This window comes from Ranitomeya variabilis, chromosome 4, assembly GCF_051348905.1.
Source record: "Ranitomeya variabilis isolate aRanVar5 chromosome 4, aRanVar5.hap1, whole genome shotgun sequence".
In the NCBI taxonomy this organism is placed as follows: domain Eukaryota; kingdom Metazoa; phylum Chordata; class Amphibia; order Anura; family Dendrobatidae; genus Ranitomeya; species Ranitomeya variabilis.
This window is the reverse complement of record NC_135235.1, coordinates 504,926,832-504,951,243: the sequence shown is the minus strand read 5'-3', so window position 1 is coordinate 504,951,243 and position 24,412 is coordinate 504,926,832. Positions and strand designations below refer to the sequence as shown.

At 44.6% G+C, this 24,412-nt stretch overlaps 1 protein-coding gene across 2 annotated transcripts in view; it reads left to right on the top strand.

Annotated features, from left to right (window-relative positions):
* The window catches only part of LOC143765425 (amine oxidase [copper-containing] 3-like), a 36,324-nt gene that overhangs the window by 8,163 nt on the left and 3,749 nt on the right, over positions 1 to 24,412 (top strand). The window contains exons 1-3 of one of the 2 annotated variants that reach the window (XM_077252070.1): positions 12,178 to 13,815; positions 18,201 to 18,486; positions 22,545 to 22,674. In XM_077252070.1, coding sequence (XP_077108185.1) covers positions 12,234 to 13,815; positions 18,201 to 18,486; positions 22,545 to 22,674 — 1,998 coding nt within the window. In that variant the 5' untranslated portion in view covers positions 12,178 to 12,233. Of the gene's footprint in view, positions 1 to 12,177; positions 13,816 to 18,200; positions 18,487 to 22,544; positions 22,675 to 24,412 lie in introns of those variants that run through there. The other variant, XM_077252071.1, reaches the window with a different exon arrangement.

Below are 24,412 nucleotides of genomic sequence, written 5' to 3'. Positions count from 1 at the left end.
TGTACACATATTGTAGTAGTTTAGAACATGACATTATCCTGTATATAACATCTGATGTCTGTACTAGTGATGAGCGAGTATACTTGTTGCTCAGGTTTTCCCTAGCATGCTCTGTGCTCTGGTGGTCTCCGAGTATTTGTGAGTGCTCGGAGATTTAGTTTTTCTTGACGCAGCTGCATAATTTGCGGCTGCTAGACAGGCTGAATGCATGTGGGGATTCCCTAGCAACTAGGCAACCCCCACATGTACACAGGCTGGCTAGCAGTCATAAATCATGCAAAAACTAAATCTCCGAGCACTCACAAATACTCGGAGACCACCCGAGCATGCTCTGGAAAACCCGAACAAAGAGTATACTCGCTCATCACTAGCCTGTACACATAGTATAGGATATAGGAGGGATATGATATGCTGTGTCCACAGACATCGGATGTTATATACAGGGTAATATGTGACTGCTGTAATATCTGATGTCTGTAGTCACAGTATGCGGTAGGGGGTAAAGTGGACGGTTACCCATGTGCATATACAGTTAAGCCCTGCGGTAGAGCAGAGAGACACGATCTTTCTGCACTACTGCTCTCTGTTCTATAGACCACACATCGCTTTATGCCTGCGGTCTACAGATTAACTGAGACATCTACACACGTACTGGACGTCAGAGTCCTGGCATGGTGACATCATCACGCTGCGACGCAACTCTGACATATGGTGAGTGCTTGGTGCTATGATGGCGAGATGCCTAGCCGCAGGACTCGTCAGAATCCTGAATTTGGTGAGTACTGTGTGTGTTTTTTTTTAATTAAAACCTGTGGTGTGATGTGGGGGGCATCATAAACAATTGGGGATTCTTATACATAGTGTGGGGGACTGTGAAAGAGTGTGAGGGCCCACATACACTACTTCAGCAGCCATTGTGCTACTTGTGGACTAATGCAGGGGTCATTATACAGCTTGTTGACTAATGCGGGGGAATTATACAGATTGTGGTCTAAGGCCTCTTTCACACTAGCGTCGTGCACTGCACGTCTCTATGCGTCGTTTTGTTGAAAAAACGCATCCTGCAAAAGTACTTGCAGGATGCGTTTTTTCTCCATAGACTTGCATTAGCGATGCAGTACGACGCATTGCCACACGTCGCAACCGTCGCACGATGGTTGCGTCGTGTTGCGTCGGACCGTCGCCACAAAAAAAGTTACAAAAAAAGCACTGGAGTGCTACTTCAGTACCAATAAATCTGCAAAAAATACCTGTATTTAAGTTGAGTGCGAGACTTTTTTCATTATCTATTGAAGGATTTGGGTACCTAGTCTCTGCACCAGAAAATAGCAGTGCACACGGTGTTTTCTTTAGATTATACAGCTTGTAGACTAATGCTGGGGCCATTATACAGCTTGGGGACTAATGCTCAGGGGAATTATATAGCTTCTGAAGTAATGCAGGGGCCATTAAACAGCTTCTGGACTAATGTGGCGGCCATTATACAGCTATGGGACTAATGCAGGGGCCATTATACAGTTTGTGGACTAATGCAGGGGCCATTATACAGTTTGTATACTAACCCTGGGGCCATTATAGAGCTTATGGACTAATGCGAGGACCATTATACAGCTTGGGGACTAATGCGGGGGCCATTATACAGCTGGTGGACTAATGCAGGGGCCATTATACAGCTAAAAGACTAATGCCAGGGCCATTATACAGCAGGTGGACTAATGCGGGGGCTATTATACAGCTTGGGGACTAATGCAGGGGCCATTATACAGCTTGGGGACTAATGTGGGGCCATTATACAGCTTCTGGTCTAATGTAGAGGCCATAGTACAGCTGGTGGACTAATGCAGGGGCCATTATACAGTTTGGGGACTAATGTAGGGGCCCTTATATAGCTGGTGGATTAAAGCGGGGACCATTATACAGCTTGGGGATTAATGCAGAGGCCATTGTACAGCTGTTAGACTAATGCAGGGGCCATTATACATAGTTACATAGTTATTAAGGTTGAAGGAAGACTTTAAGTCCATCTAGTTCAACCCATAGCCTAGCATGCCCTAACATGTTGATCCAGGGGAAGGCAAAAAAAACCCATGTGGTAAGAGTAAGCTCCATCATGGGGAAAAAAATTCCTTCCCGACCCCACATACGGCAATCAGACTAGTTCCCTGGATCAACGCCTTATCAAGGAATCTAATATACCGTATTTTCCGGCGTATAAGACGACTTTTTAACCCCCGAAAATCTTCTTAAAAGTCGGGGGTCGTCTTATACGCCGGGAATCGACTTGTACGCCGGTGTATATGGTGGGTGGGGAGGGGGAGTGATCCTGATGACGAGGGGGCGTCTCACAGGAAAGTGAGTAATCCCCATTACCTTATCCTAGCGGTGCAGCGTGGGGGTGTCAGTGCTGGGAGCGGCGGCAGCTGCTGTGTTCTGGTGCGGCGGCTCCTCTTCTGTGTGGGGCCTCTGTGCTGTGAGGTGGCGGCGGCAGCGGCGTATCTTTATCCAGTTGGGGCTCCTCCGGCATCTCCTTAGCCCTGGAGGCCCCGCCGCAACTCCATCGGTGCGATGCGGTGGCCTCCGGGAAAATGGCCGCTGCTCAGATTCAGATCTCGTGTCCCGAGATTTCGGGACGAGATCTGAATCTGAGCAGCGGCCATTTTCCCGGAGGCCACCGCATCGCACCTATTGAGCTGCCTCCGGGAAAATGGCCGCTGCATTGCACCGATGGAGTTGCGGCGGGGCCTCCAGGGCTAAGGAGATGCCGGAGGAGCCCCAACTGGATAAAGATATGCCGCCGCCACCGCCACCTCACAGCACAGAGGCCCCACACAGAAGAGGAGCCGCCGCACCAGAGCACAGCAGCCGCCGCACCAGAGCACAGCAGCCGCCGCCGCTCCCAGCACTGAGACCCCCACGCTGCACCGCTACGATAAGGTAATGGGGGATACTCACTTTCCTGTGAGACGCCCCTCGTCATCAGGATCACTCCCCCCCCCCCCAAAAGGCACATATTCACCGGCCCTATAAGACGACATAGGGTGTATAAGAAGACCCCCGACTTTTAAGAAGATTTTATATTTTAACTGGTAAAGTTGGGGGGTCGTCTTATACGCCCAGTCGTCTTATACGCCGGAAAATAAGGTATATACCCTGTAATATTATACTTTTCCAGAAAGGTATCCAGTCCCCTCTTAAATTGAAGCAATGAGTCACTCATTACAACATCATACGGCAGAGAGTTCCATAGTCTCACTGCTCTTACAGTAAAGAATCCGCGTCTGTTATTATGCTTAAACCTTTTTTCCTCCAGACGTAGAGGATGCCCCCTTGTCCCTGTCACCGGTCTATGATTAAAAAGATCAGCAGAAAGGTCTTTGTACTGTCCCCTCATATATTTATACATTAAAATAAGATCACCCCTTAGTCTTCGTTTTTCCAAACTAAATAGCCCCAAGTGTAATAACCTATCTTGGTATTGCAGACCCCCCAGTCCTCTAATAACCTTGGTCGCTCTTCTCTGCACCCGCTCCAGTTCAGCTATGTCTTTCTTATACACCGGAGACCAGAACTGTGCACAGTATTCTAAGTGTGGTCGCACTAGTGACTTGTATAGAGGTAAAATTATGTTCTCCTCATGAGCATCTATGCCTCTTTTAATGCATCCCATTATTTTATTTGCCTTTGTAGCAGCTGCCTGACACTGGCCACTGAATATGAGTTTGTCATCCACCCATACACCCAGGTCTTTTTCATTGACAGTTTTGCCCAGAGTTTTAGAATTAAGCACATAGTTATACATCTTATTTCTTCTGCCCAAGTGCATGACCTTACATTTATCCCCATTAAAGCTCATTTGCCATTTATCAGCCCAAGCTTCTAGTTTACATAAATCAGCCTGTAATATAAAATTATCCTCCCCTGTATTGATTACCCTGCAGAGTTTAGTGTCATCTGCAAATATTGAAATTCTACTCTGAATGCCCCCTACAAGGTCATTAATAAATATGTTAAAAAGAGGGCCCAATATTGACCCCTGTCACTACTAACCGTGACCCAGTCCGAGTGTGCTCCATTAATAACCACCCTTTGTTTCCTATCCCTGAGCCAACTCTCAACCCACTTGCACATATTTTCCCCTATCCCCATTATTCTCATTTTATGTATCAACCTTTTGTGTGGCACCGTATCAAAAGCTTTTGAAAAGTCCATATACACTACATCTACTGGGTTCCCTTGGTCCAGACCGGAACTTACCTCTTCATAGAAGCTGATCAAATTAGTCTGACATGATCGGACCCTAGTAAACCCGTGCTGATACTGGGTCATGAGGTTATTCCTCTTCAGATACTCCAGTATAGCATCCCTTAGAATGCCCTCCAGGATTTTACCCACAGTAGAGGTTAAACTTACTGGCCTATAATTTCCGAGTTCAGTTTTTGTCCCCTTTTTGAATATTGGCACCACATTTGCTATACGCCAGTCCTGTGGTACAGACCCTGTTATTATGGACTCTTTAAAGATTAAAAATAATGGTCTATCAATGACTGTACTTAATTCCTGCAGTACTCGGGGGTGTATCCCATCCGGGCCCGGAGATTTGTCAATTTTTGTGATTTTTAGACGCCGCCGTACTTCCTGCTGGGTTAAGCAGGTAACATTTAATTGGGAATTTTTATCACTAGTCATATTGGCTGCCATGGGATTTTCTTTTGTAAATACTGATGAAAAAAAGTCATTTAGCATATTGGCTTTTTCCTCATCCTCATCCACCATTTCACCCAGACTATTTTTACAACTGGTGGACTAATGCGGGGGCCATTGTACAGTTTGGGTACTAATGTCGAGGCCATTACGCAGCCTGAGGGCTATTGTGGGATTCATTATACAGTATTTTGGGGGAGTAGTAGAGACATCATGCTATGTGCAAAGAAGCTGTGGGTCCATCATACTGTGCATAGCGGATCTGTGAGCTCATTATATTGTGTATAGGGGAGCTGTGGGCCCACCATACTGTGTATAGCGGAGCTGTGGCAAACCATACTTTGTATAGTGGAACAGTGGGACCACCATACCTTGTAAAGTGAAACTGTGACACCAGCATAATTTATATAGCAGAGCTGTAGGACCACCATACTGTGTATAGCGGAGCTGTGGGACCATCATACTATGTATAGCGGGGTTGTGGGACCACCATACTATGTATAATGAAGCTATGGGACCACCATACTGTGTATAGTGGAGCTGTGATTGCATCACAATGTGTATAGAGGAGCTATGGACCCACCATACTGTTTATATTGTAGCTGTGGGCCCATTATGCAGTTGGGGAGCATCATGATGTATATAGAGAATATGTGGGTGCATTATACTGTATATAGGGGAGCTGTTTGCCCATTATAATGTATATAGAGGAGATATACTTTGGGGGACTCAAGGGACATTATTAGATCTTAAGTGGGCACTTAAAAAGCATAATTGTTATAGGGGCACTCAGTGTAATGTGGCCTTCAAATGTGCACATGGGGCATTATTACTTTGCTGGGGCAAACAGTGAACACTGTTTTCTAGGGCATTTGCCCATGGTATAAATATTTTCCATGGGGCAATTTTACCATCTTGAGAGCACAAAGAGGCTTTATTACTATGTAAGGGGCACAGTGGGGCAGTAAGAGGAAACATTATTATACCACACAGTAGGTGCAGTGATAGGGACACATACGGCAGCAGCATCTCAGTATTGGAGTATCAGCAGGATGAGGAGTTTGTGCAGGTTGGAGATAGATGGGGATGGAGCAGGAAATGTGAGAAGTCAAATGTGTCTTTGTTGTAATCTCTGCAGACGAGTCGGGCTTGAGAAGTCGTCATGTCGGTCTGGGCCAGATGGAAAAGATGGGAAAAGTGGACAACTCCATAATAAAGAACGTCAGCTGTACGTCACTATATATAGCTGTACTGCAATCACTTACCGTATTTTTCGCTTTATAAGACGCACCTGATTATAAGACGCACCCTCAAATTTGGTGAAGAAAAATTGAAAAAAATATTTTTTATGTTAAATGGGGGTCTCCTTTATAATGCCAGTGTTCGTTTTACAAATCCTATATATATCCCTCATCCTGGTATCTATATAAATCCCATCCTGGCACATGCCCCCCCGTACTGGCACATTGCCCCCATGTGCTGCTGGCACTCTGCCCCCTTGTGCTGGTACATTACCCCTGTGTGCTGGCACATTGGCCCATTGCCCCCTCTGGCACATGGTCCCCTTATGCTGGTATATTGCCCCCCTGTGCTGTTACATTGTCCCCCTGTGCTCCTGGTACATTGGCACATTGCCCCCTTGTGCTGGCACATAGCCTCCCCATCCCATCCTGGATATGGCCACCCAGTCGCTATATGACCTGCTTGCACACATGGCCCCCCTCTATATGCCCCCCTGCTGGCAAGCACATGGCCCCCCCTCTCTCTCTATATGCCCCCCTGCTGGAACGCACATGACCCCCCCCAGTCACTATATGGCCCCCTGCTGGCACGCACATGCCCCCCCGGTCACTATATGGCCCCCTGCTGGCACACACATGCCCCCCCCGGTCACTATATGGCCCCCTGCCGGCACGCACATGCCCCCCGGTCACTGTATGCCCCCCTGCTGACACGCACATGATAAAATAACAAACACTTAACTCACCTTCCGATGATGGTTCTGTGCTCCCAGCTCGTCGGTTGCGCTTCCAGTTTCCTGGGCATCCGATCATCTGACCGGGGCACACAGTGATGATATATATCACTGTGCTGTGCCGATCAGATGTCAGCACAGACACAGGAAGAGCCACGGGGGAACTGGGAGCACGGAGCCATCATCGGAACGGAAGTTGAGTTAAGTGTTTGTTATTTTATCATGTGCGTGCCAGCAAGGGGGCATATAGTGACCGGGGGGCCATGTGCGTGCCAGCAGGGTTCATATAGAGTGACAGAGTGGGCATATTCATGACGGGAGGGCGGGTGCAGGCACATGCAATATGCGCCACTCCCCTGTCAACCAACTCGGAGCGGCTTCAACACCGAGGTGATGGTCAGCGGGTGCAGTGAATATTACATGAGGCTAATGAGCAGGAGCACGTGACCTCCCTCTGTCCCCGCAGCCAGCCCACTCCAACCCCCTGACACCACTCCAGAGCCCCCTCCTCTACAGCACAGCACACAGATTCAGATTGTAAGACGCTCCCCCATTTTCCCCAAAAATTTAGGGGAGCAAAAGTGTGTCTTATAATCCAAAAAATACTGTATATGTTCTGCAGGACTGATATCTATCACTATATGGTCACCATTTGACGGTAATATAGAGCTTGGTCTTTGGAGAGATTTTTGGCGGCTCAGTGCACTACACTGCAGTTTTCCAGTGCTTGGGTCTTGGGTTCAAATCCCACCAAGGATAACATCTGCAAGGATGTATCTTATCCCTTGTGTTTGCGTGGGTTTTCTCCGGGTTCTCCAGTTTCCTCCCACATTCCAAGAGGAAAATACTTATAGGAAATTAGATTGTGAGTCCCAATGGGGACAGTGCCAATAATATCTGTAAAGTGCTGAAGAATAAATGGCGCCATATAAGTGAGAGAAATAAATATTAGCTCAGTGGGTATCTGACTTTTTGCGTCCCTGCCCATCAGCTTTATGAAAATGCTGCAGCGGTGCTATGCAGAGCGCAGCATCCTAGTAGTGCAAACTGTAGGAAACAAGGAGCACAAATAGGGTCTTATCCCACTTTATGCAATGTGCAATTTTGATCAAAAACTGCTCACCTGGTGGTGTCGAAACAAGGCTTGTATGTCAGCTGCTGCAGATCCACGGGTCGGCAAGCGACCTAATTACAGCTATTATCCAGGGAGATAGTGGATTATATCCGCGCTGCCAGACAATTCAGAATACAAAATACGGTTAAAGGATGATTGATGGTGGTTTATTCTACGCGTTTCGAAGTCATCATGACTTCTTCAGGAAATAGCACAAAGACAGACTAAAAGTTATATAGTCGTGTTACACCACCTCACTTGTTGTAATATACAGCTGCACTAAGATATTACACATTCACCAGAAGACGAGTGGGCCTGTGTACCTTCACATGCCAGGGCTGAATTTTAGTCTCAGTCCAGCCCTGTATTTTTCTATATGGAGAAGAAAGAGGTGTGAAGAGTATCCATCATAGTGAGAAACAGGCAGACACATCCTGTTGCAGCTTCAAGCAACTATTTAACTTCACTCCAGTGCTGCAGTCACAGCCACACAGCTCATGACTTTTGGATATGGGACAGACCCCACTCCATCTTAAAACAACCATAACTACAGTAAACCTAGGCACTGGAATAAATTCACAAAATACATTATTTTGGTTGTCAAAATGGCCACAGCTTTATGTAAAGCACAAGATTAAAACAATCACGTAGCAGTCAGGTGGAGTGCTAGTACATTGGGATTCACAAGTACTGTGATATCCCCAGCTGTCTGACATACAGCACCAGGACAGACAGCCATAAAGGGGCGGGACGCACTGGATTGCCATTCAAGCAGAGCCAGTAAACTTTCAGGGCACCAATGACCCTATTATCCTCAGTCCTGTGCTTAATCACCATGCCCGCCCCTGATTGACATTACAATTACAACGTCCTTGAGGCTGGCCACCAAAGCTGAGCCTGTTCACCACCATGAGGTTTCACATCCTCTATTAGTGAAAATGAGTCCACCTTAACTTGTCTGCAACTTCCACCTGACTCCTAAACCGCCACCAAAGAGGCCATTTGACACCTTAAATGGACTCGACCATCATCAGCTATGCCTAATAAAGTCATCACCCAGTCCTACATGCTATACATGCACAATACAAGTAACAAAATTCCAGAGCTCCGACAGATTAATTTTATCCATGCAACTCTACCAAATTGTGATCGATAATACGGTAACGAAAGCAAAATAACAGTCGCTAAACATCCTGCAATGAGGATCCTATAATGGGGAATGTGGAAAGGAAACCATAATAAAGGGGTAGCCACAGTCTGACTACCTGTATAATGACATCTGTCATGCCTCAAAAAACTATTATACTGCATGTATTGTAGCCAGCTCTAATAATTCACCAATTCACAGTTTTAGGTTCTAGAAACCACCATTATGTACAGTAGCTGTACTTTGCAGTAATAATTTCTTAATCCCACTTACTACTACTATCTGAAAATTGATGAGTATAGAGAAAGATATTATAAATAGGGAGTAATTAAAAACTATACACAATATAACGTCAACATTATAGCCGACCATTAAATAACTTTCATAATATCTGGGCATAGTAATTGAAACTAGATGGGCATTTCCTGATGGAAATACATGGTGCTTGAACAGCACTGCCAGCTTTACAGCAGTGTATCAGGTGTCGACTGTAAGAAAGTAAAGTTATACTAGTAAGTCATTAAGGTCCCTTCACACTGAATGATACCGCTGACGATTGCAACGCTGCAACGTCGCAAACCCGACATCGCAGCTTTGCAAGCGCAGCGGTCACAGTGAACAATTTTCTTCACTGGGACTGTATGATGCATGACACCCCAGCGATGAAAACGGCCGGGACTGGGATCTGCCATGCTCAGAAATCCCCCTTGCGCTGTTGTATCCCATTGTCACACGCAGCAATTGCCGCCTTCACAGCGGGGTATCGCTGAAACGTTATGGATCGGATGCTCGTTAAGTGTGATAGGGACCTTAGTAATGATAGCAACCATTTAATTGCAGCTGTACCCCTGAAAAATAAAAATGGACAAAAGTGCATATCGCATTTTTATTTTGTGGACATACTTGTGGTGCAAATCATCTTAGGTTGGTAAAAGCCAGAGCGACTGCAAAGTGCAGCCCCTCACAAGCCACTTTGGCATGGTGTGGCCCCTCATCAGCCACTATGATGTCGGGGCCTTTCAGGAGCCAGTCTGGCATGCAAGGCATTGGGGATAGGCATATTGCCATTTGTGTTAATGCACTTGATTACTTTACCACTTGCCCCTCCCACTGACTTAAAGGGACCTGGAATAGGCATATTGCCCTTCATGTTAAAGCACTTGATTACTTTACCCTTAGCCACTCCCACTAGCTCAAGAGCATCAGGAATAGGCAATTGCCCTTCATGTCAATGAACTTGATTTTAAACTTAGCAACTCCCACCAGCTCAAAGGCATCGGGAATAGGCATATTGCCCTTTGTGTTAATGCCCTTCATTACTTTAAGCTTAGTCACTCTCACTGACTCAAAGGCATCGGGAATAGGCATATTGTCCTTTGTGTTAATCCACTTCATTACTTTTTCCTTAGTCGCTCCCACTGACTCAAGGGCACCCAGATTAGGCACATTGCTCTTCAGTTTAATGCACTAGATTACTGCATTGTCCAGACAACGACCTTGAAAGAAACATGAGTTGGTCAATATAAACAGTCAAAATCCATGCCTCAACATTCTCAAGTCACATGAAAAATTAGTGAGTTTGGAAGGTCAATATCACAGAAAATACCCAAAAGTGACACTATTCTAAAAACTACACCCATCAAGGTGCGCAAACCACATTCAAGAAGTTTAATAACCCTTCAGGTGCTTCACGAGAATTAAAGCAATGTGTAAGGAAAAAATGAACATTTTACTTTTTTCACAAAAAAATTAATTTAGAACCAATTTTTTTATTTTCACAACTGTATCAGGAGAAAATGAACCAAAAAATTTTTGTGCATGGCAGGGCTCAGAAGGGAAGGAGCACAGTTTGACTTTTTGAACACAAAATTGGCTGGAATCAATGGTGGCGCCATGTAGCATTTGGAGACCCCTGATGTACCTAAACAGTGGAACCCCCCAATTCTAATTCCAGCTCTAACCCCAACACAAACCCTAATCTCAACCCTAACTATAACTCCAACCATAACCCCAACACACCCCTAACCCTAATCCCAACCCTAACCATAACCCTAACCAAATCCTAACCCTAACACACCCCTAACCCTAATCTCAATCCTAACGATAATCCCAACCATAACCACAACCATAACCCTATACAAAACCCTAACCCCAAAACAACTCTAGCCCCAAACCTAACCCTAGCCCCAACATGTGATGGCTGCATCCAAAGCGCTGCCATTTACTGACTGTAGGGATGTAGCCTTATGCCACTTTGCATTAATTCCTGAAAAGCACCTGAAGGGTTAATGAACTAGCTGAAAGCAATTTTGAATATGCTGAGGAGTGCTGTTTTTATAATGGTATCATTTTGGGGGGTTTTGCAATATATAGGACTCCCAAAGACACTTCAAAACTTAATAGGTCCCTAAAAAAATAAGATCCAAAAGAAAAAAAAAAGAAAAAAAGTAGTTAGCACTCACCAAGCCTGTTGCTGTAAAAGTCTTTATTAGGACATGGACAGGGAGAACATGATGTCTATAGGATGACAGCTGTTTCGCGCTACATGCGCTTCCACAGATCCCGATCCCCTAAAAAAATAAGTTTTTCTAATTTCCATGGAGAAATTAAAAATTACTGATACAATTTTAAACCTTCTGTCAATTACAGAATGTCACACATCACAGCCTATTCTGAAAGGTTAGCTGAAACAACAGGTAAACTTGAAAGAGTTGTAAGAAAATGATATGACAGATTGTAAAAACAATTTCCTGTACTTGATTGCTGCTCTCCTCACTTACATTCAGACATTTTTTTATTTCCCCCCTGCACTTGATGAGAGACAGATGCAGGGAATGTAATAAACATTGCTGGACATCAGGTTCTAAAGGATTTTGCATGAATATTCACAAACAATTTATGGCAACAACAGAATTAACAAAAGTAACTTTTAATATTTTTCTATATCAGCAGGGATGTAGTTAGACTGGGATGACATGATATAATATGTATAACATTATGAATGAGGACTTTACACTAAAAATAAAGACATTCAGCACTTTCCTACATCTTCACATTGCAAGACTGTATCTGTAAAGTCACGGCTGGATAGGTTACAGACTAGGGTTAATCAAAAAGGATAAAAACAAATCACATAATCTATTCTTCAGCATCTAGTTCCTTTCCTCCTCCCAGTTTTCTTATAGGATCCAGCAAGTTAAATAGGCAGGAATGAGTGGTAGAAATATCCTTGTGAGTCAAGGCACAGAGTTCAAACTTTAACACTGTAGGACCCGATGGATTAATGCAAGGCAAACATGAATGTTAAAATAGTCTCTACGCTTCTGATCCTGGCAGTTGTCACCATTTTAGCTTTAGTTTCTGTACTTCTGTTTGGATCCAGATTGAAATCTTGTAATTATGGGAATCAGAAAACATCTGTTTTCAAGCACAATGATCAGAGTTTGGTGTTTGCAGACCTAACACCTGAAGAACTGGCCCAGGTAGTGGATTTTCTTAAGAAGAACATCAATGAGAATCTAGTGGACATCTCTAATGCTGACCCTTCTTCCAACTGCATATATTCTGTGGAACTACTGCCTCCCAGCAAGCAGGATGCTTTATCTTACCTGGACAAAGGAGGACCTAAGCCCAGGAGAGAAGCAATGGCTGTTGTTTATTTAGGAAGTCATTCAGAACCTGAAATTAAGGAGTTTGTGGTGGGACCTCTTCCAAATCCTACATACAGGAATGATGTTACACTTCAGAGATATAAAAACAAACTACTTTATCATCGTAGACCAGTCATTGGCAGCGAGTACAATCAGATACGAAAGCACTTTCTTCTTAAAGAATACAGCAAGGCAAAGAGTTTCCTCAAGGAAGTATTGGGCCATAATGAATCCAACATTGAATTTCTCACTGCTTTGACTGGTGCTCCAAGAGGTTTTGTATCTGGAGAGCGGAAAACCTGGTTTGATCTCTTCTTTAACACACAAGGTAGTGGATATTTCCTGCATCCAACTGGTTTAGAAATTTTATTGAACCATAAGGACCTTAACTGTAGTAAGTGGAGTGTGGAAAGAGTGTTTTATAATGGTGAGTACTTTGAAAGCTTGCCTAAATTAGAGGAGAAATATAAGAAGGGACATTTGAAAGTAGTGAAATTGAAAATGCCACATCTTGAGAATAACATCGCTTCTCTGAAATCCCCAAAAAGTTCAGTCTCTGATATTCCTATGCAGTATGAACCACAAGGTGCTCGATATAGCGTGAAGAACAACCAGGTGCTCTTCCAACACTGGAGTTTTGCATTTGGGATTAATGTAAATAGAGGACTCAGGTTATTTGATATCAAGTTTAAGGGGGAAAGGATAGTGTATGAGCTTAGCATCCAAGAAACTAGCTCTGTGTATGGGTCCAATGCTCCTACTGGAATGACAACAAGGTACATGGATGGACACTTTGGCATTGGTCGTTCTTCCTTCCAGTTGGTTCGTGGCATTGACTGTCCCTATTTTGCTACATTCATAGATACCCATTACTTGCTTGACTCAGACAGCTCTGTTCTTAACAAAGGATCCATTTGCATATTTGAACTCAACTCCGGTATTCCTTTGAGACGGCATTTCTCAAGTCTTGGATCTTCTTACTACGGTGGATTGGCCAACACTGTTTTGATTATTAGAACCATTGCCACCATTGGAAACTATGATTATGTGTTTGACTTTATGTTCTATCAAAATGGAGCTATTGAGTCAAAAGTTCATGCAACAGGATATATAAGTACAACTTTCTTCACGGATGCCGGGCTGCAACATGGAAATAGAGTGGGGCCTCATACTCTGGGGACCATCCATACACATTTCATACACTATAAGGTGGACATGGATGTCGGAGGTACGTAAACTTCTCTCTTTATATACTTAACCTCTTAATCCTTAATCTTTTTACAATCAGTAGATGCTTCACAACAACTTATCATCCAAACCTAAAGTAGAGCTTATTTTGGCTAAGGCTAAAAGGCAACACTCGTTGTGCCAAGTGAAGATTAGTGTTTTCATAATGTGACCTTGCATCTTATGACTGTCAATCAATACGGTTTCACTGTGACCCATGACCTACCACAACAGGAACATCTAACATGCTACATTGCCACCATAAGCGTCAAGGCAATTTGCATGCGACTTATTACTTTTGTGCGACTTGTTTGCAATTTGCCTGAATTTTACTGCCAAGTAGCAACTCTAGAATATTTGCTCAGCAATAAGTCACAGACCAGCTGCAAAAATATTCTTGGTTGCGCAAGTTTCCTGAGATTTCCTGTCACAAAACCAGAGTCGTGGTTTAGTTCTAGCCTTACTGCATTGGCAGCAACATCAGGGTTAAACTTCAGTAACTAAATTGACAATATTATTGGTATCACAATTCCCCTGTATTCCCTACATGAGTGAGCAGCCAAGTGACCACAAGCTTCCGATTTATTGCCCACCCATGCTGGGAAAACAGGTGAATCATGCCCGTGTGCACATTGCACACAGTCACAATTTGAAATTTGCCCACAGGCTGAAAAAACCTTTTAAATATGCAAAATGAGAAAAGATCCTGCTTTTAGCTTACAACCTAAAGAGATATGGGAAGATGGGACAGATGTAAAGTGCAGATTCTGTGCACTGGACAAGGCTTTTGGATGTAGGAGGAATCTAAAGAGGCATTATGATCCTGTCACCCAGCCAAAATATGTGTTAATAAATATATAACCAGGCTTGGACTGGCTCATAGGGGAACAGGGAAATCCCCGCGGTGGGCCGCTGTGCAGACAGGGGCCCCCAACTCTATTATATGGAAAGTACTTGGCATAATTCACATGATTTACTCTGTACAAAAAAGCAGCATCTCATCATTCTGTGCTCGATAAAAATAATAGCATCAGTGTTAGGCCGGGTTCACACTTTGCGGTGTGCTCTGCGGGTTCTCCCGCAGCGGAATTGATAAATCTGCAGGGCAAAACCGCTGCGGTTATCCCTGCAGATTTATCGCGGTTTGTTCCGCGGTTTCCGCTGCGGGATTACTCCTGCACTATTGATGCTGCATATGCAGCAATATGCAGCATCAATAGTAATGATAAAAATAATAAAAATTGGTTATACTCACCCTCTGACGTCGCGATCTCCTCGGCGCTGCACTCGGCGGTCCGATTCCAAAGATGATGTGCGAGAAGGACCTTCGTGACGTCACGATCATTTGACCGCGGCGTCATCACGGTCATGTGACCGCGACGTCACCACAGGTCCTGTTCGCACAACAACTCTGACCGGACGGCCGCGGGCAGCGCTGAGAGGTGAGTATAGCATCATTTTTTATTTTAATTCTTTTTTTTTACACTATTCATGCTTCCCAGGGCCTGGAGGAGAGTCTCCTCTCCTCCACCCCGGGTAGCAACCGCGCATTATCCGCTTACTTCCCGCGACGTGGGCACAGCCCCATGTGTGAACATGGCCTTACTCTCTCCAAGAGTCCAACACTGCCTCTGTCTCTGCGGCAGTATCTGCTTACTGGCTGCAGTTTTGGTGACACTAATACAACACACATCAATGCTGCAGCCAATCACAAAGTATATGTCACGAGGAGACTAGGTGAGCGAGAGCTAATAACCCGGGCCCCTGCAATTTCCCTCATACTAGGGAAATCCTGACTGACCCTCTACCTGGAGTTTACACTGATGGTGTGCATGTCCAGGCCTCGAACCTCACCCTGTCTCCTGTTTCAACTCTAGGCTGAAAACCTCCGCCCACCACCCAGTGAAGAGGTAATACACCAATACCCACAGTTAGCACAGACAAGGATAAAGGAAAATATACACCACGCCGCAGTCACTCAGGAATACACTATAAATGTGCAGGGCAAAATAAATACAAATATAGGAAGGAGTAAATAAGACTAAGGAAAATACACCACCAGCAACGAATCTCCAGCAATCAGCTCTCCACTCCAGACCGAGATAACAACGCACAAGACAGAAGCTATAATCGGCGACGCCCAATGATCAGGAGAACTATTTAAAGGCAATGGGCATGGCCCAGCTTCCAATCCGAGGATCAGGTAAATTAACCCCGGAACAGCTAGATAAAATCTAGCCGACGCCAATGAGCAAATAGTGGTCAAAAGTGGAATTACCGCTGTCTGTCGAACGACCTTGTCTGAACAGCGTCCGACATGACAGTATAGCACTCATCAATGCTGTAGCCAATCACTAAGCTCAGCACTCATCACTGCTGCAGCCTATCACCAAGCTTAGTGGTTCATTTCATCTACATAGCACAGCCACTGAGCTTAGTGATTGGCTGCAGCAGTGTTTTGTGCTGTAGTTATGACTTCACCGTTGCAGCCAGTAAACAAAGACCAGAACAGCAAAGTAGAGGCAGCTCTGGACTCGGTGAAGGTGAGTAACATTGATTTTATTACTTTATCAAAACGCATGCCTCTGAAGGACAGGTTGCTGTAAATGGATAACCCCTTTAATCTGACCATACATTTAAGATAAATGTTATGGATGTTTCTCCAACCCCTCCATACACATGTGCAGTTGCCGAGTCAAGCATGCAGGTGTTGTGAATGAGTAGTAGGCTGCTGGATCAGCCATGTTTATATCCAACAGCTAATCTGTCACATACATTAATTGTTTTGCCAGTATTGCTGAATGTATCTAATGTACAATACCATGCAAAAAAAAAAAAAATTGCAAAGTAAGAAAACTTTCAAAGATAGAAGTATTAAAGGGTTATCCTGTATTGGACAACACCTGCATTATCATTTCAGTAGCCAAATCAATATAAAAACATTGTATACTCACTGTTCCAGCGTTGTCTGTGCCGCTGTTCCCAGTAGTGACACGTGCTGCCTGGAGCAAATGAGTGGCTACTCGTCAGTTGCAGCCTATACTATTTTTTCAGAGTGGACATTCCCCTGAAGAAATATTGATGAGCTGCAGCCAAACAGCAGCCATTGACTATCTGCAGCCTGCACGTGATACAACATTGTCCCGTCACCACTGGGGACAGCAGCATTTTAATGGGCAAACAGCAGCAACAGGAAATAGCTCTGGTTGCTGCTGTTACAGGTATGCTCCTCCTTAACCTACTCCATACATTACACCCGATATGTGGCATACTATTACATGTCGGCATGGGGTAAAATGCCCTGTTCTCGGAATCAGTTGGATCTGACTAGATGTGTGATAACTTTTGATGTTGGGAATAATCCTCTAACTCGCCGTTCACTGTAATAGATTTCATATAGATTAATATACTGTATATTGCCCATTTTGCATGTTGTGGGCCTTTACTGTTGGAAGTTCTCGATAACTACCATCTTCAGAAAATAAATCATGTTCAACTGATGGACTGGATATTCACTGCCAAAAATCTTTGCCCTCAGGGAGCACTTAGGAGACGGGAAGGCCATTTGTGAATGTAGCTCTCCCCATTATAAAGTTAAAGGGAGTCTGTCAAAATGACTGTTCAAACCATGTACAGGTGGTCAGTGCACCCTTGGCTTCAGTCACTTATATACAGTACACCTTACCATCTGCTTGATTTCCATCTATTTCTGCCCTTCTCTGGCTCTATGTAGCTGGAGCTGTCAAAGAAGAGGCAGAGATAAATAGAGGGCAAACAAGTGGGAGAAAAGGAGCACTTAAAATATTGGGCACCGCCATGAAGAACTGAGCACCAGTAGTTCTTGCTGGAATAATAAATACAGGTGCATCTCACAAAATTAGAATATCATCAAAAAGTTAGTTTATTTCAGTTCTTCAATGCAAAGAGTGAAACTCATATATTAGATGGAGTCATTACAAATAGAGTGATCTATTTCAAGTGTTTATTTCTGTTAATATTGAGGATTATGGTTTACAGCCAATGAAAACCCAAAAGTCACTATCTCAGTAAATTAGAATACTTTATAACACCAGCTTGAAAAAAATGATTTTAACATCCGAAATGCTGGCCTACTGAAATGACTTTGTGTCTCGTATTACAGCTTTTCTTCATTGAAGTGAATGGGGTTGAGCTATAATACCACACAGTCTGTAGACAGGTAAGGCAATGCTTATGGGAGAACGTATCCATGTTTTTCTAATCCTTCACAATACTTTTGTAGAAAACTCGGTAAGTACACAAGGGGAAATTTGGAGCAGAAGAAAAGTCACTTTTCTTTGATGTGTTTTCTGTCATTTATGATTGTGCATGATATCTTATTAACCCTATGTGAATTTTTGCCTGTAGGAATAAATAATTCCCTGGTTGCTCATGATATGGAGTTTGAGGAACTGAAAGCTCCCTGGAGTCCAGAAAGGCAATTGCAACAAACTAAGCTTACAAAGAAAGTGCTTGTGTCTGAAGACCAGGCAGCATTTGAGCAGCAAGGCCACATGCCTCGTTACATGCAGTTTGCCAGCAAACAGAAGAATAAGTGGAATCATGAGCGTTCTTATAGGATCCAGATGGTCAGCTTTGCAGGAGATTATCTTCCAGAGAAAAGTTCTGTACACAACTCGATGAACTGGGCCAAGTAAGTGCAATGTTGTAATGTCACGCAATATCTATCATCTCTGTTCTCTAGAGAATCACAGGGGCTTCTTTAACACTTCTAATCAAGTAGTGACACTTATTACCAAGTGACCCTTCTAACAAGTGAGAACAAAACACAGAATCATTTTTACTATGAGTAATGTTGAAGGCATTAATCTCAAAATTAAGTATTTTTGTGCCCTATACACCCTCTATCTCCATCAACTGAAGTTGTCTTCTTTCACGGAAGCTGTGGTGGTGGAGACAGAAGCAGAGTGGCAGTGCTGCACTCACCTCTTCCACAGCGTCCATCACCAGGGATCTATGACTCCTTCAGATGGGGCAGCGATGCAAAAAACTAGTGAGTTACTGCATCGCTGTCCCCTGAGATAGCTTGTTCCAGGAGGGGCAGTGGATGCTACCGAGATTTAGCGCAGCGCCAGCCTCCTGTGACGTCACATTTGAGAATCCTCTCAAATGAAACGTCACAGGAAGTACAGTAAAAAAGCCACATTTGGAAATTAGCAAGATTGGGAAAGCTTTAGGGTATTGTGTAATAAAGCAAATTGCAAAAGTGGTTAAGGTGTAAGGATAGATATTTAGAAAATATATTTTAGGTGGCGGATCACCCCTTTAAAGATGATCTGTCACTTGCTCAAACAAATTCAGTTAAATTCCTTGTCAAGCACCCTGAGCTCCCTTGATTCTGCCATTATTTTTTTTTTCGTTTTGAGCTGTGTCACTATATTGTAGAGGTATTCTCATACGTTGTTTTAGGAGTTCATTATGTGAAATCTTTGCTTGCAGTCCTACTAGGCATTTCTTCAGCGTCTTCTCTGGTGGCGTTTGTTTTCACTCCTCCCTCCCTGCCATACACAGCTGATCTAGGAGTCTATCAGTCTCAGACTCTATCGAGCTGTGATTGGGAGTGTCTTGGAAGGAGGAGTGAAATTGCATGTTTGAAGAGAAGAAAAGCCAGGTTGCACTACAAGCAGAGATTTCACATAGTGGGCTCCAGATGAAACAAATGTGAATATGTCTGCATCCAGTAACTAGTCCTTTTTAACCACACAAAATGCCATATATGAGGTTTGCATAAAATGCTAGCTTCCTAATTTTTAGACACTAAAGCAAAACAGTGTTGTCAGTAATCTATCATTATTGTTGTTATTATTATTATTTATTATAGCACCATTTATTCCATGGCGCCTTACATGTGAGGAGGGGTATACATAATAAAAACAAGTACAATAATCTTAAACAATACAAGTCACAACTGGTACAGGAGGAGAGAGGACCCTGCCCGTGAGGGCTCACAATCTACAAGGGATGGGTGAGAATACAGTAGGCGAGGGTAGAGCTGGTTGTGCAGCCGTTTGGTCGATCGGTGGTTACTGTGGGTTGTAGGCTTGTTGGAAGAGGTAAGTCTTCAGGTTCTTTTTGAAGGTTTCGATGGTAGGCGAGAGTCTGATATGTTGTGGTAGAGGGTTCCAGAGTAGGGGTGATGTGCGAGAGAAATCTTGTATACGATTGTGGGAAGAGGAGATAAGAGGGGAGTAGAGAAGGAGATCTTGTGAGGATCGGAGGTTGCGTGCAGGTAAGTACAGGGAGACGAGGTTACAGATGTATGGAGGAGACAGGTTGTGGATGGCTTTGTATGTTATGGTTAGGGTTTTGTACTGGAGTCTCTGGGCAATGGGGAGCCAGTGAAGGGATTGACAAAGGGGAGAGGCCGGGGAATAGCGGGGGGACAGGTGGATTAGTCGGGCAGCAGAGTTTAGAATAGATTGGAGGGGTGCAAGACTGTTCGAGGGGAGGCCACAGAGTAGGGGGTTGCAGTAGTCAAGGCGAGAGATGATGAGGGCATGGACTAGGGTTTTTGCAGATTTTTGGTTGAAGAATGTACGGATCCGTGAAATATTTTTGAGTTGAAGTCGACAGTTAGTGGAAAGGGCTTGGATATGTTGTTTTTTTTAGGAGAGATCAGTGTCAAGGATTACCCCGAGGCAGCGACCTTGTGGGACTGGGGAGAGTGGGCAGCCGTTTACTGTAATGGATAGGTTCGTTGGGGGGGTCACGTGAGATGGGGGAAAGATGAGGAATTCTGTTTTGTCCATGTTAAGTTTCAGAAGTCTAGCAGAGAAGAAGGATGAAATAGTGGACAGACATTGAGGGATTCTGGTTAGTAGGGAGGTGATATCTGGTCCAGACATGTAGATCTGTGTGTCATCAGCATAGAGATGATATTGAAAGCTGTGAGATTCTATGAGCTGTCCCATGCCAAAGGTGTAAATGGAGAAGAGCAGGGGCCCTAGGACTGAACCTTGCGGGACTCCGACAGATAGGGGGCGAGGTGAGGAGGTGGTGTGTGAGTGGGAGATGCTGAATGTTCGGTCTGTTAGATATGACGAGATCCAGAATAGGGCCACGTCTGTGATGCCAAGGGATGAGAGGGTCTGTAGTAATAGGGAATGGTCCACTGTGTCAAAGGCAGAGGACAGGCCCAGGAGGAGGATGACAGAGTAGTGTCGCTTGCTCTTGGCGGTTAATAGGTCATTGGTGACTTTAGTTAGGGCAGTTTCAGTGGAGTGGTGTGACCGGAAGCCAGATTGTAAGTGGTCGAAGAGGGAGCAAGAAGAGAGATGGGAGGACAGTTCAAGATAGATGTGTTGTTCCAGTAGTTTGGAGGCATAAGGGAGAAGTGATATAGCGCAATAGCTAGATACAGTGGATGGGTCAAGAGAGGGCTTTTTGAGGATAGATGTGATTGAGGCATATTTAAAGCTTGAGGGGAAAACACCAGTTGTTAGTGATAGGTTGAAGAGATGGGTTAGGGTTGGGATGAAGACTGTGGTGAGGTTTGGGATGAAGTGGGATGGGATTGGGTAAAGTGCACAGGTGGTGAGTTGCGATCTTGAGAGTAGAGTGGAGAGTCGATCTTCTGTAATGGTGGAAAATGGAGAAGTTTTTGGAGGTGGAGGGCTGGGAAGTTGGGAGGAAGGGCTCTGGGGGTTGTTGACCAAAACTGTCTCTGATGTTATCAACCTTATGCTTGAAAAATGAGACAAAGTCTTCAGCTGAGATGAGTGGGGAGGGAGGAGGTGCTGGGGGACGGAGGAGAGAGTTGAATAACTGTTTAGGGTTGTGAGACAGGGAGGATATGAGAGATGAGAAGTAGGTTTGTTTAGCTGTGGCGAGTGTGGCCTTGAAACTTGAAAGTAGTGAGGGACTGTTTGAATGCGATGAAGTGCTCGTTGGTGTGGGATCTTTTCCATCTTTACTCAGCAGCCCTGGAAACTCGCCTCAGTTCTTTGGTCAGGCTGTTGTGCCAGGGCTGTCTGTTGATTTTACGAGCTTTGGTATGTGTAAGAGGGGCAGCAGATTCCAAAGCTACAGCTATTGTGGTGTTATATAGAGCGGCAGCGTCATCCGCATGTCAAGTCACTCTTCTCATCTCCTCCAGATTACAGGCAGGGTCTATTCTTGTCTCATGTCAGTGAATGGTCATTTATCCTTTTATTATTTGTCCAAAGTTATAACTATAGTAGGCTTTGGAGATGGTGTTGCTTTTGTGCCCTAGAGTCTAGGGCAACCCAAAAGGTTCCTTTTGCCCATATGACAAAACTAGTACTATTGAAAAAACTATGATAGTTGGGGGCCCTGTTCGAGATTTTGTATTCGGACCATTAGCTTCAGGTTATGCCACTGTATTTGTATTTGGTTAGAAAGTACTCAGAGTCATATAGGCTCCATATGCATATACATTAACATTAACTATGATGTTGACCGTTATGCATTCAAGCTCTTTCTATGTGTAATGGGTTCCAAACTGGAAGCTTGAAGCTCCTAGGCCCTAGTGGAAAATATGAAAAATGACCTCTGCTTACAATGTGACATTTATAATACTGGTGTTTCCTTATGTGGCATAAGGCCTTCGGAGCCTCTCGGACACTAGACCCACTGGTGCAACAGTTCTCTTCGTAAACTTATAGCTATGCTCCTCATAAGGTGAATTTCTTGGACTTTAACTATTCCATTTTTTCCCCTTTGTTTTTCCAGATATAAGTTGGCTGTAACCAAACACAAAGAAGAAGAGCAAATGAGCAGCAGCATTTATAACCAAAATGATCCATGGTCACCTGTAGTTCAGTTCTCCACCTTTATTGACAATGAAAGTATTCAAGATGAGGTGAGTGTCTGGGAACCTTAGGCCACATCGGTTTCCTTAGTGGCCTTTACGTAATGTCATGTACAGATTGCCTTTTGGGGTGTAGTGTAGAAATTTAACCCAGTAATCTGTTTGGGCAAAAACCACAACATAAATCGAAAGAAATGTGAATAAAACTTTATAATGATCATTCCTGGACGTGATCCCAGTCCAGCAAGTGCTCTACATCTCACACACCTCAAATTGTGGACATGACTAGTGTTGAGCGATACCGTCCGATACTTGAAAGTATCGGTATCAGAAAGTATCGGCCGATACCGGCAAAGTATCAAATCCAATCCGATACCGATACCCGATACCAATACAAGTCAATGGGACTCAAGTATCGGACGGTATTCCTGATGGTTCCCAGGGTCTGAAGGAGAGGAAACTCTCCTTCAGGCCCTGGGATCCATATAAATGTGTAAAAGAAAGAATTAAAATAAAAAATATCGCTATACTCACCTCTCCGACGCAGCCTGGACCTCAGCGAGGGAACCGGCAGCGTTGTTTGTTTAAAATTCGCGCTTTTACTTGGTTACGTGAAGTCCCGGCTTGTGATTGGTCAGGGCGGCCATGTTGCCGGGACGCGGACCAATCACAGCAAGCCGTGACGAAATTACGTCACGGCTTGCTGTGATTGGTCCGCGTCCCGGCAACATGGCCGCCATTAACCAATCACAAGCCGGGACGTCACGGGAGGCTGGACACGCGCCCATTTTAAAAAGCGCGCGTGTCCAGCCTCCAGTGACGTCCCGGCTTATGATTGGTCACGGCGCCATGTTGCCGGGACGCGGACCAATCACAGCAAGCCGTGACGAAATTACGTCACGGCTTGCTGTGATTGGTCCGCGTCCCGGCAACATGGCCGCCATTAACCAATCACAAGCCGTGACGTCACGGGAGGCTGGACACGCGCGCTTTTTAAAATGGGCGCGTGTCCAGCCTCCCGTGACGTCCCGGCTTGTGATTGGTTGCGCCGCGGTCAACCAATCACAAGCCGGGAGGCTGGACACGCGCGCATTTTAAAATTTTAAAATGGGCGCGTGTCCAGCCTCCCGGCTTGTGATTGGTTGATCGCGGCGCAACCAATCACAAGCCGGGACGTCACGGGAGGCTGGACACGCGCCCATTTTAAAATGCGCGCGTGTCCAGCCTCCCGTGACGTCACGGCTTGTGATTGGTTGCGTCTCCCATGTGACTGCGACGCAACCAATCACAAAGCCGGGACGTAATTTTAAAATCCTTAAGGACCTGAAATTACGTCACGGCTTGCTGTGATTGGTTGCGTCGCCCATGTGACTGCGACGCAACCAATCACAACGCCGGAACGTAATTTTAAAATCCTGAAGGACCTGAAATTACGTCACGGCTTGCTGTGATTGGTTGCGTCCCGGTCACATGGGCGGCACGCAACCAATCACAAGCCGGGACTCACGTAAAGGAAAGAAAAGCGCGAATTTTAAACAAAGAACGCTGCCGCTTCCCTCGGTAAGGTGCAGGCTGCGTCGGAGAGGTGAGTATAGCAATATTTTTTATTTTAATTCTCTCTTTTACACATTTTTACATTAATGTTGTTTCGATACCGATACCCGATATCACAAAAATATCGGATCTCGGTATCGGAATTCCGATACAGCAAGTATCGGCCGATACCCGATACTTGCAGTATCGGAATGCTCAACACTAGACATGACCATTTAGACATATTAAACTTTAT